At 43.3% G+C, this 13,822-nt stretch overlaps 1 protein-coding gene across 1 annotated transcript in view; it reads left to right on the forward strand.

Moving 5' to 3' along the window:
- The window catches only part of GIPR (gastric inhibitory polypeptide receptor), a 246,513-nt gene that overhangs the window by 216,298 nt on the left and 16,393 nt on the right, over nucleotides 1-13,822 (forward strand). The window contains exon 13 of the mRNA XM_030219790.1: nucleotides 10,016-10,154. Coding sequence (XP_030075650.1) covers nucleotides 10,016-10,154 — 139 coding nt within the window. The remainder of the gene's footprint in view (nucleotides 1-10,015; nucleotides 10,155-13,822) is intronic.

A 13,822-nucleotide genomic window follows, 5' to 3' on the forward strand; every position in this document is an offset into this window, starting at 1 on the left:
TGGCAGAAACCCAAATTGTGACAACATTCCATGCTACCAATCTAATGCAGAATAGGGAGCCACAAAAAACCCCCCCAAAAAACAACAACAAAAAATGAAATAGAGACCCCCTGCCCAAGGAAGCCAGACTCTAAACAGTGCAATACTGGTTAAAAAAAAAAAAAAGAGGCAGAAATGCATTTTCTCCCATCTCAGTGCTTACAAAGTATTAAATAAAAATATTTTTCCACCTTTGTTGTCTGGGAATAGTCTTTTTTTCCATGTTCCATGAGTCAGCCTTACAAATTCTTTTCCAGGTTGACCTTTCTATTTCTTCTCTCACCTCTTGTCTTCTTCCTTTCGTTCTCTTCATCTGTTTGGCTCTGATCTTTCATTTTATGTCCCCACTATCAAATAGCTGTGTATAGAGCTGCCAAATGATCCAGTTCCAGAAGGGAGATTTTTCAACCAGTGGGATTTGCAGTCCCTGATTCTACCCATCAAATTCTGTGCTGCAGTACGTCCAAAATGGCTTAAGAAAATGCACTCTGACCCCTCTACTGTTTTCTCATTTGCTTTGGTCCCACTGTCTCTTTTCTGTTTTTCTTTGTTTCTTCTGCCTTTACAGGGTCTCTTGCCCATCTGACATTTCTTCTGTCTCCAAGTGCACCATCCTTTTTTCCTCTGCACCACTATTTATCCTGTCCAGCATCTCCCTTCTGTGTTCCTTGTCCTTATCCTAGCATCTCCCTTCTGTGTTCCTTGTCCCTATCCTACCCCCAAGTTCAGCATCTGCCCTGTGTCCCCATCTTCCCCCTTTTTCAGCACAAGCCTACCTGGTCTCCTCATCTCCCACTTTCTAGCATCTGCCGTCCTGGTGACCCCCACCTCTCCCTTTTTCTAACATTGTCCTGTGTCCCCATCTTCCTGCTTTTTCCATCATTACCCCTGTTACCATCTTCCCCCTTTTCCAGCATTACCTCTTTGTCCCCATCTCACCCATTTTTCACCATTGTCCCCATATCCCCATTCCCCCTTACAGTGGTGCCCCTCTCTGTCCCTATCTCCTCCTCCCCTTTCCAGTAGTGCCCTCTTTGTGTCCCTATCTCCTTCCCCTCCCATGTGATAATCTTTGAATAACTGTCTATACTTATGGCTATGATTTCTGAACATGTGGTATCAATAAAGGACAAACTTTTAAATGCCCAGTTGGGTATATATGCTAATCTCATAAGTACATAAGTACATAAGTAATGCCATACTGGGAAAAGACCAAGGGTCCATCGAGCCCAGCATCCTGTCCACGACAGCGGCCAATCCAGGCCAAGGGCACCTGGCAAGCTTCCCAAACGTACAAACATTCTATACATGTTATTCCTGGAATTTTGGAGTTTTCCAAGTCCGTTTAGTAGCGGTTTATGGACTTGTCTTTTAGGAAACCGTCCAACCCCTTTTTAAACTCTGCTAAGCTAACCACCTTCACCACTTTCTCCGGCAACGAATACACGTTGGGTGAAGAAAACTTTTCTCCGATTTGTTTTAAATTTACTACACTGTAGTTTCATCGCATGCCCCCTAGTCCTAGTATTTTTGGAAAGCGTGAACAGACGCTTCACATCCACCTGTTCCACTCCACTCATTATTTTATATACCTCTATCATTTCTCCCCTCAGCCGTCTCTTCTCCAAGCTGTATAGCCCTAGCCTCCTTAGTCTTTCTTCATAGGGAAGTCGTCCCATCCCCGCTATCATTTTAGTCGCCCTTCGCTGCACCTTTTCCAATTGTACTATATCTTTCTTGAGATGCGGCGACCAGAATTGAACACAATACTCAAGGTGCGGTCGCACCATGGAGCGATACAACGGCATTATAACATCCTCACACCTGTTTTCCATACCTTTCCTGATAATACCCAACATTCTATTCGCTTTCTTAGCCGCAGCAGCACACTGAGCAGAAGGTTTCAGTGTGTTATCGACGACGACACCCAGATCCCTTTCTTGGTCCGTAACTCCTAACGTGGAACCTTGCATGACGTAGCTATAATTCGGGTTCTTTTTTCCCACATGCATCACCTTGCACTTGCTCACATTAAACATCATCTGACATTTAGCCGCCCAGTCTCCCAGTCTCGTAAGGTCCTCTTGTAATTTTTCACAATCCTGTCGCGATTTAACGACTTTGAATAACTTTGTGTCATCAGCAAATTTAACTACCTCGCTAGTTACTCCCATCTCTAAATCATTTATAAATATATTAAAAAGCAGCGGTCCTAGCACGGACCCCTGAGGAACCCCACTAACTACCCTTCTCCATTGTGAATACTGCCCATTTAACCCCACTCTCTGTTTTCTATCCTTCAAACAGTTTTTAATCCACAATAGGACATTTCCTCCTATCCCATGACCCTCCAATTTCCTCTGTAGCCTTTCATGAGGTACCTTGTCAAACGCCTTTTGAAAATCCAGATACACAATATCAACCGACTCCCCTTTGTCCACATGTTTGTTCACTCCTTCAAAGAATTGAAGTAAATTGGTCAGGCAAGATTTCCCCACACAAAAGCCATGCTGACTTGGTCTCAGTAATCCATGTCCTCGGATGTGCTCTGTAATTTTGTTTTTGATAATAGCCTCTACCATTTTCCCCGGCACCGACGTCAGACTCACCGGTCTATAATTTCCCGGATCTCCCCTGGAGCCTTTTTTAAAAATGGGTGTTACATTGGCCACCCTCCAATCTTCCGGTACCACGCTCGATTTTAAGGATAAGTTGCATATCACTAGCAGTAGCTCCGCAAGCTCATTTTTCAGTTCTATCAGTACTCTAGGATGAATACCATCCGGTCCAGGAGATTTGCTACTCTTCAGTTTGCCGAACTGCCCCATTATGTCCTCCAGGTTTACCGTGAAGTCAGTAAGTTTCTCCGACTCGTCCGCTTGAAATACCATTTCCGACACCGGTATCCCACCCAAATCTTCCTCGGTGAAGACCGAAGCAAAGAATTCATTCAGTCTCTCCGCTACGTCTTTGTCTTCCTTGAACGCCCCTTTTACCCCTCGGTCATCCAGCGGCCCAACCGATTCTTTTCAGATGTAAGCCCCACTGAATCCAACTTTTCTTGGGATAATGTGTGATATAAACATATATAAAAAAAATCCTTTATCCTCCACCTTTCAAGACATTGCCTATCCTGCTGGATAGTGATGGCACAAGGAAAGTAAGTTTGGCTCCCTTGTTAAAGTGCAATAGATTGACCAGAGTGGAAGTGAGCCTATTAAATATTCCCCGCCCGCTTTCTCCCTTCTGCAGCCCCCACCCGCCCGCTTTCTCCCTTCTCCAGCCACCCCCCCCCCCCCCACCCGCTTTCTCCCTTCTCCAGCACCCCCCGGACAAACGGGTGGACTGGCAAAACCCGCCCGGACGCCCAGACATGTCCTCAAAAAGAGGACATGTCCAGGTAAATCCGGACTTATGGTAACCCTATCCAACATACTCTGGTTGTAGACAGTAACATGAGCAAGGGTGGACCCAGAGCACAGACAAAACGGAACCACACAGTGGATTCAGGGGAACAGAAAACAATACTTTATTAAAAGGGCCAGGTATAAAGAGTCTTGTTAGCATCATAGGCAAGGAAGAAAATAGCATAAACTAGTCCCTATGCAGCTAAATCCTCCCGTGGTCCTGCTCCTGCTATGGTCTCTTGTCAACAGTATTCACCAGCCTGCCTCCAGCAGGGTCAAGAATATAATTCTTTAAGGTCCCAAGTTAAAACTTGGCCTACCTGGCTGTCGCAATTGGAGTTCACATACACGAGGTGGAGACATATGCAGTGGGCTTTTACTGCTTCCCTCTGGGCCCCTTTAATCTAGCTGTGCATTGAGCTTTTATACTTCCTGGACTATGCCCTGGATCCACCCATCCTATTGACCACAAACACAACAAGGATGACTAAAACAAATAGCCAGACAATGTAAAGATGTCAAACGTTTATTTGCATCCAAGACTCGATATGAGCCATGTTTCGGCCTAAAAAGCCTGCTTTAAGAGTCTAAAAACAATAAAAAGTGTATACATAATGGATTAACTGAATAATACAAAGGAACCTTACAATTCATAACATTACATCAAATAAATTATATATATATATATATATATAACAATAAAATCAAAAACATAAGAATATATCTGAAATGTTAATGATAATAAATCATAAAATAATGCCTTTGATATTAATAATAATGTAAAACATAACACATTCCAAAATACACAACATATATACTGCTAATATATAAAAAGATATATCACACCATAAATATAGAAATGAATAAAATACTTAGCTAAACAAGTTTACGTAATCATAAATATAATAAATATACTGCTTGGCACATATCTAAAATAATTCAAAAAAGCAAGAAGAAAAACAACTCCCCCCCCTCCCTTATTACAATGCCGCAGTAGCGGCTGCCAGTGCAGTAATGCCGCTAGTGTATCTTTGTAACAAGGGGAGAGGGGGAAATTAAAGGTATTTTTATTTTTCTTCTTCTAGAGTATATGAACAAGAAAATCCATCTGGTATTGTGCACTACAGTGTTTAAAAGTGATATGCAATAAAACAAAAGAAATGGGACTATTAACACAAGGAAATGTGTTGAAAATAAGTTATTAAAGTGTAAATCTAATTTGTATTCAAAATATAAGTAATAGAGTGTGAATCTAATTCATATCCATTTTATATTAACAGTGAACTGGTGCAACAATGGAATGATTAGCAAAGATCGAGTGAAACAATGTGACAAGAAAAATCCAGTGGTTAGGGTGGTGGACTTTGGTCCTGGGGAACTGAGGAACTGAGTTCAATTCCTACCTCAGGCACAGGCAGCTCCTTGTGACTCTGGGCAAGTCACTTAATCCTCCATTGCCCCATGTAAGCCGCATTGAGCCTCCAATGAGTGGGAAAGCGCGGGGTACAAATGTAACAAAAAAAAAAAAAGAAAAAGAAAAGGAACTACAATAACTATAGTACAGCAATCATACAGACTACTACTACTACTACTTAACATTTCTAAAGCGCTGCTAGGGTTACGCAGCGCTGTACAATTTAACATAGAGAGACAATCCCTGCTCAAAGAGCTTACAATCTAAAGGGCAAGTGAACAGTCAGTCCGATAGGGGCCGTCAAATTGGGGCAGTCTGGATTTCCTGAAAGGTAAGAGTTAGGTGCCGAAAGCAGCACTGAAGAGGTGGGCTTTCAGCAAAGACTTGAATATGGGTAGGGAGGGGGCTTGGCGTAAGGGCTCAGGAAGGTTGTTCCAAGCATAGGGTGAGGCGAGGCAGAGTGAGCGGAGCCTGGAGTTGGCGGTGGTGGAGAAGAGCACTGAGAGGAGGGATTTGTCTTGTGAGCGGAGGTTTCGGGCAGGAACGTAAGGGGAGATGAGGATAGAGAGGTAGCAAGGGGCAGCAGACTGAGTGCATTTGTAGGTAAGAAGGAGGAGCTTGAACTGAATGCGGTATCTGATTGGAAGCCAGTGAAGTGACCTAAGGAGAGGGGTGATATGAGTATAACGGTTCTGGCGGAATATAAGACGTGCGGCAGAGTTCTGAACAGATTGAAGGGTGGATAGATGGCTAAGTGGGAGGCCGGTGAGGAGTAAGTTGCAGTAAAGGCGAGAGGTAATGAGAGCGTGGACGAGAGTTCCGGTGGTGTGTTCAGAGAGAAGAGGGCGAATTTTGCTGACGTTAAAGAGGAAGAAGCGACAGGTCTTGGCTATCTGCTGGATATGCGCAGAGAAGGAGAGGGAGGAGTCGAAGATGACTCCGAGGTTGCGGGCAGATGAGACGGGGAGGATGAGGGTGTTATCGACTGAGATAGAAAGTGGAGGAAGAGGAGAAGTGGGTTTTGGTGGAAAGACGATGAGCTCGGTCTTGGACATGTTCAGTTTCAGGTAGCGGTTGGACATCCAGGCAGCAATGTCGGATAAGCAGGCCGATACCTTTGCCTGGGTCTCCGCGGTGATATCAGGTGTGGAGTGATACAGCTGGGTGTCATCAGCATAGAGATGATACTGGAAGCCATGAGATGAGATCAGGGAGCCCAGGGAAGAGGTGTAGATTGAGAAGAGAAGGGGTCCAAGGACAGATCCCTGGGGAACACCAACAGATAGCGGGATGGGGGTGGAGGAAGATCCATGAGAGTGAACTCTGAAGGTGCGGTGGGAGAGATAGGAGGAGAACCAGGAGAGGACAGAGCCCTGGAACCCAAATGAGGACAGTGTGGCAAGAAGTAAATCATGATTGACAGTGTCAAAAGCGGCGGATAGATCGAGGAGGATGAGGATGGAGTAGTGGCCTCTGGATTTGGCAAGGAACAGGTCATTACAGACTTTAGAGAGTGCTGTTTCTGTCGAGTGTAGAGGGCGAAAACTGGATTGAAGTGGATCGAGGATGGCATGAGAGGAGAGAAAATCAAGGCAGCGGCTGTGGACGGCACGCTCAAGTATTTTGGAGATGAAGGGTAGTAGGGAGATGGGTCGGTAGTTGGAGGGACAGGTAGGGTCAAGTGATGGTTTTTTGAGGAGAGGTGTGACTACAGTGTGCTTGAAGGTGTCAGGGACAGTTGCAGTGGAGAGAGAGAGGTTGAGGATATGACAGATGGAGGGGGTGACAGTATGAGAGATGGTGTTAAGTAAGTTGGTGGGGATGGAATCAGAGGAACAGGTGGTGCATTTCGAGGAGGAAAGAAGGCGAGCGGTTTCCTCTTCGGTGATATCAGGAAAGGAGGAGAAGGAGGCCTGGGTTGGTTGGTTGGAGAGGGTTGAAGGGTGAAGAGGAGGAGGAGATGGCTTGGTAGTGAACTCAAGGTTGATCTTTTGCACCTTGTCGCAGAAATAATCGGCCAGTGATTGAGGAGAGAGCGAGGGGGGGTGGGAGTAGAGGGCACTTTGAGGAGGGAGTTAAGGGTGGCGAAGAGACGACGGGGGTTGGAGCTGAGAGAATTGGTCAATTGGGTGTAATAGTCCTGTTTTGCAAGGAATAGGGAGGAGTGGAAGGAGGATAGCATGAATATGTAGTGAAGGAAATCTGAGTGGGTGCGAGATTTCCTCCAGAGGCGTTCAGCAGATCAGGCGCAGGAGCGAAGGTAACGGATGCAAGGGGTCAGCCAAGACTGGGGATTAGTACGCTTTGTGGGACGGGAGGTGGATGGTGCGAGGGTGTCCAGAGCAGAGGAGAGAGTGGCATTGTAAGCAGAGACAGCCTTGTCGACAGACTCGGAGGACACGATGGAGGGGAGGAGATTAGAAATACTAGAGGATAAGGTGGGAGGGTCAATAGCCTGGAGATTTCTGGAAGTAGTGGTTAAAGTTGGACGGGGCTGAGGGAGGGGTGACGAAGTGTGATGGTGATCAGGTGATGATCGGAGAGAGGAAGAGCTGAAGCGTGGAAACTGGAGGGAGAGCCGGTAGAGGAGAGGATGAGGTCAAGACAATGGCCGTCTCGGTGAGTAGGGGTGGTGGAGCATAGCTGGAGGTTGAAAGAGGATGTTAGAGTGAGGAACTGGAAAGCGTGAGGGTCGGATTGGTCATCAACGTGTATGTTAAAGTCTCCGAGAATGAGGGACAGAGATGAGGGTTTAAGAAAAACGGAAAGCCAGGCATCGAAGTCGGTGAGGAAGGAAGGGAGGGATTTATTAGGGGGGCGGTAAATGACTGCCACTCTGAGTGGCAATGGGTAGAATAGCTGGATGGAGTGTGCTTCAAAGGATGAGAAGCAGTGAGACTGCGGTAGGAGGAGGGGTTGGAAACTACAGGAGGGCGAGAGTAGTAGCCTGATGCCTTCACCGCGGCCAACTGGGCGGGGAGTGTGGGAGAAGAGATAACCTCCATAGCAAAGGGCAGCGACTGAGGCAGAGTCATCTGGGGAGAGCCAGGTTTCAGTTAGGGCGAGCAGTTGAAGGGAATGAGAGGACAGAAAAGAAGGACAAGGAAAAGAAGAGTAAACAACAAATCAGAGAGCTCCATTTTGAAGGCCATCAGGTGCCATCTCCAAATGCCTGGCCAAATAACCAAGATTTTAATTGTATGTCTACTGCGTCTGTGTTACTTGGGAGGAAGGGGTGGAATGTCTCCTTGTACCTGGCCCTTGAAGATCGTATTGCTACGTAGAGTGAGCAGAAGACTATTCCAAACAGAAGCAAGAAAAAAGAAGGCAGACCGTCGTGTAGATTCCAATTTTACTAATCCAGGCCCAGGACACAAGCAGTAGTCGTTAAGCGAACGAAGAAGTCTTGGCAGTGAATATGGAAAGGTGAGAGATGATAGGTAATCAGGAAAACTGATGTGATAAGCTTTGAAAGTGGGGGTCACTATTTTTTAGGTGATACGTTGTGAGACAGGTAACCAGTGATGAGCTTTCATAGAAGGAGAAACATGTTCAATACCAGATGGATTTTCTAACTTTGTTTTTTTTAATTATTTTTGATAGGTGCTGAGCAGTATATTTATTATATTTATGATTACATATATATGTTTAGCTAAGTATTTAATTCATTTCTATATTATGGGAGGGAGTGGCCTAGTGGTTAGGATGGTGAACTCTGGTCCTGGGGAACTGAGGAACTGAGTTCGATTCCCACTTCAGGCACAGGCAGCTCCTTGTGACTCTGGGCAAGTCACTTAACCCTCAATTGCCCCAGGTACAAATAAGTACCTGTATATGTAAGCCGCATTGAGCCTGCCATGAGTGGAAAAGCACCGGGTACAAATGTAAATAAAATAAATGGTGAGATATATCCTTTTGGGCCCTGTTTACTAAGCTTCACTATAGGCATGCTAGTGTTTTTAGAGCGTGTGCTAATGCTAGAGACACCCATAGGAATATATGGGTGTCTCTGGTGTTTAGCGTGCTAAAAACGCTAGCGCACCTTAGTAAACAGGGCCCTTTATGTATTAGCAGTATATATGTTGTGTATTTTGGAATGTATTATGTTTTACATTATTATTAATATCAATGGCATTATTTATGTTTTTATTATTAACATTTCAGATATATTTTTATGTGTTTGATTTTTTGTTATATATGGTTTTTATTTATATTTAGATGCTAATAAATGTTTGGCATTTTTACATCGTCTGGCTATTTTTTTAGTCACCCTTGCTATGTTTGTGTCTGTCTTGCTGACTGCGAGGGTTTGTACGTTGACTTCTACTCCTCCTGTGTCACTTCCCCCATGGGCAGGACTTTGAGTTTTAAGGTTGTTCTGACTGTGACGGATTGTCCTTAAAGGGACGTGGCCATGTCCTTATGTACAAATTAACCCATTTGGAGACATTCCACCCCTCCCTCCCAAGTCACACAGATGCAGTAGACATACAAACAAAACACAGATGCACAGATGGATTGGAAATAATTCCATGAGGTATGCTTTACATACTTTCCCCACCTTCCCTCAGTACTGTCACACTCTATACCTGATGTGTTGCTTCTTAGTGATTCAAATGTATATTTAATTTTCTTTGTTGTAAATTCTATTGTGAAACCTGGTAATTGATCTGTACAGCTTTCTTAGTGGTTGCTATATGTACTTCCAACTAATACCTTTTGTAATGGGAGAGTGGCATCCTGTGGTCAAACTGTAAAATCTGTCCATTGAAATCTATTGACAATAACTTCTAATGGTTTGATATATTATCACACTTGTTTTCATTTTGTTATTCTCTCCAAACCAACAAAATATTTAGGTACTGCTCCATTCAATCCACCCTTCCCCTTTCCCTTCTAGGTCAATGCTCCATTCAAACCACCCTTCCCCTTTCCCCTCTAAATCAAAGCTGCATTAAGAGGCACACACACACACACACACACACGGCTTGGAGAGAATTCCACAAGACGTGCTCCACATACTTTCCTCACTTGGTTTTCATAGAGAAAGTAGAATGGTACAATAACGGTACAATAACTAGAATTAGCAAACTGTCCCTGATTACTTGGAGCCTTCTGGCTACATTACCCTGACTTTTTTCTCTCTTGGCCTCAGGCTGGCAAAGTCCACGCTGGCACTAATTTCATTACTGGGGATCCATGAGGTGGTGATTGCAGTGGTGCCAGAGGAGCAGGCAAAGGGAACTCTACGCTATGTTAAACTTTTCTATGAGCTTTTACTCAGCTCTTTCCAGGTAAGAGAAGTGATGGGGTAGTGACTTAAATGGGGGAAGGTTGTCTGAAACCTAGGACAGATTGATCTGTTCCTGATTCCTGACTCACCACCATGCATAAAGGTGCAGGCCCAGTTAAAAACAGGACTGGATCAGCCTGCCCTGAAACAATGGAGCCAATCTTTAATCCTAGTAAAAGTAAATTCATGACATCCTCATGCCAGTATTGCAATAGTTAATTCTGTATTTGGACATTTTACCTTTGGTGATCTAAAATTGTATGAAAAATAAGGATCAGCATTTAACATTGATGATATTTATTTATTTAAAACATTTGTAAACCACACAATCCAAAAGTACTCGACGGTGTACAATAACACAGTCGTAATGTAACATCATGACATACAGGACAAATCAATTAAGCATAATAAACATGTCTAATGTCTTCAAATCACTGTGGAAATTAAAAAGATTGAGACCATACATTACAAATTAAGTTTTCAGGTCCCTAACTCGTTCACTAGTATTATCTAAATTCGATTATTGCAGTGCCATTTATTCAGGCCTAAAAATCTTATTAATCAGAAAATTACAAACTGCCCAGCTCGCCTTGTACTCAGAGTTCCCTGTTAACTCTAAAGCAACCCCACTTCTACTTAAATTACATTGGCTTCCAATAAATGCACGTGTCACATTCAAATAATGTGTACTTGTTTATCAAATATGGCCTATCTCCATCTTATATACAGAACCTCATTGAGTTACCAACACGTAACACTAAGAAATCCTTGAGACACTTCTTTGTCTTACACTTCCCTCACTGCAGTAAAATTAAATATAAAACAATTCACACTGTTGTATTCTGTCAATATACTACGAGATAGAATTCATTGCCTAAGCAATTACGTCACACTGCTGGGTATTTCACATTTTCGAAAATTGCTAAAGACATACCTGATTAGATCATTTATTAATGACAGAAGCAACCAATCCAACATCTAAACTACAGGCTGCAACACTCATGACTACATCACATTTTATAATGATTATCACAATGTTTTTTCACATAATCTGACTTTATAATTAATGTTATCTGGATTTGAGACTACATTCTCTATATAACTAGAAATGATTATCAATTGTTTCCATTTCTGTTACAATGTGAGCCACATTGAACTCAAACCTGTTTTAAACAATTCATACATTTACTATGCTGAAGCAATATCTATAAATAATCATTTAATACAGAAAAAACAGCTTACTTATCAAAAGCCTGCCGGAATAAAAACGTTTTTTGTTTTTTTTTGTTTTTAGTTTAAAAATATAATTGATAAACAATCTTATCAAGCCTAAGCTTGTACAGAAATTAATAAATGAAAGAAAATTATGTATAAGTACACTCAAGTCCTCAAATCTGGATCCAAGATTATCAATAGTGGAGCTATTAATAAGAAAGATTTACAAAGAAATTATAAAAACCTATCTGAGATCAAGGCTATCTAGGGGAACTTTCAGCCTTGTGCTCAATTATGTTTCATGCCCATAGGCCCTTCCTAAGATATTCATAATTAAACTCAACTATCACGATTATCCCAACATCCTAACTTCACATAGATGAACAGTGTAGTTTTAAATATTAAACTTTACATACAGTGGTGGAAATAAGTATTTGATCCCTTGCTGATTTTGTAAGTTTGCCCACTGACAAAGACATGAGCAGCCCATAATTGAAGGGTAGGTTATTGGTAACAGTGAGAGATAGCACATCACAAATTAAATCTGGAAAATCACATTGTGGAAAGTATATGAATTTATTTACATTCTGCAGAGGGAAATAAGTATTTGATCCCCCACCAACCAGTAAGAGATCTGGCCCCTACAGACCAGGTAGATGCTCCAAATCAACTCGTTACCTGCATGACAGACAGCTGTCGGCAATGGTCACCTGTATGAAAGACACCTGTCCACAGACTCAGTGAATCAGTCAGACTCTAACCTCTACAAAATGGCCAAGAGCAAGGAGCTGTCTAAGGATGTCAGGGACAAGATCATACACCTGCACAAGGCTGGAATGGGCTACAAAAACATCAGTAAGACTCTGGGCGAGAAGGAGACAACTGTTGGTGCCATAGTAAGAAAATGGAAGAAGTACAAAATGACTGTCAATCGACAAAGATCTGGGGCTCCACGCAAAATCTCACCTCGTGGGGTATCCTTGATCATGAGGAAGGTTAGAAATCAGCCTACAACTACAAGGGGGGAACTTGTCAATGATCTCAAGGCAGCTGGGACCACTGTCACCACGAAAACCATTGGTAACACATTACGACATAACGGATTGCAATCCTGCAGTGCCCGCAAGGTCCCCCTGCTCCGGAAGGCACATGTGACGGCCCGTCTGAAGTTTGCCAGTGAACACCTGGATGATGCCGAGAGTGATTGGGAGAAGGTGCTGTGGTCAGATGAGACAAAAATTGAGCTCTTTGGCATGAACTCAACTCGCCGTGTTTGGAGGAAGAGAAATGCTGCCTATGACCCAAAGAACACCGTCCCCACTGTCAAGCATGGAGGTGGAAATGTTATGTTTTGGGGGTGTTTCTCTGCTAAGGGCACAGGACTACTTCACCGCATCAATGGGAGAATGGATGGGGCCATGTACCGTACAATTCTGAGTGACAACCTCCTTCCCTCCGCCAGGGCCTTAAAAATGGGTCGTGGCTGGGTCTTCCAGCACGACAATGACCCAAAACATACAGCCAAGGCAACAAAGGAGTGGCTCAGGCACATTAGGGTCATGGAGTGGCCTAGCCAGTCACCAGACCTTAATCCCATTGAAAACTTATGGAGGGAGCTGAAGCTGCGAGTTGCCAAGCGACAGCCCAGAACTCTTAATGATTTAGAGATGATCTGCAAAGAGGAGTGGACCAAAATTCCTCCTGACATGTGTGCAAACCTCATCATCAACTACAGAAGACGTCTGACCGCTGTGCTTGCCAACAAGGGTTTTGCCACCAAGTATTAGGTCTTGTTTGCCAGAGGGATTAAATACTTATTTCCCTCTGCAGAATGCAAATAAATTCATATACTTTCCACAATGTGATTTTCCGGATTTAATTTGTGATGTGCTATCTCTCACTGTTACCAATAACCTACCCTCCAATTATGGGCTGCTCATGTCTTTGTCAGTGGGCAAACTTACAAAATCAGCAAGGGATCAAATACTTATTTCCACCACTGTATATACAAAATGTGGGTGATTTCCCAAGCCATTTTCCCAGGTAAATGGCTATCTGAAAATTGCCTACCTTCCCTGTGGGTATAAGTATGTTTTTATGATTCTTTGTCTGCCTGTCAGTTCCTATTGATTTGCTTTGACTGCAGTTTTTTGTTGGACCCCAAAGCTAGTCTGCCTAATGATTAATCTGACCTTGTGGAAGATACTTTAGTATATCACCTAAAATCATAGAGAAACAGGAATGGAAAACCTCAGGAAGTCACCTGGAATCATACTGAAATGGGGTGGGTAAGACATCAGATGATAACAAAGAATCTTAGACTAGAAGAAACCTTGAGAGGTCACCTAAACTCACAGAGAGTCAGGGCTAGGAGGGACCTCAGAAGGTCAACTAGAATCATACAGATATACTGTAGGACTGAAAGGGAACCTCAAAAGATCATCAGGAATCACA

Source organism: Microcaecilia unicolor, chromosome 11 (assembly GCF_901765095.1).
Source record: "Microcaecilia unicolor chromosome 11, aMicUni1.1, whole genome shotgun sequence".
Classification (NCBI taxonomy): domain Eukaryota; kingdom Metazoa; phylum Chordata; class Amphibia; order Gymnophiona; family Siphonopidae; genus Microcaecilia; species Microcaecilia unicolor.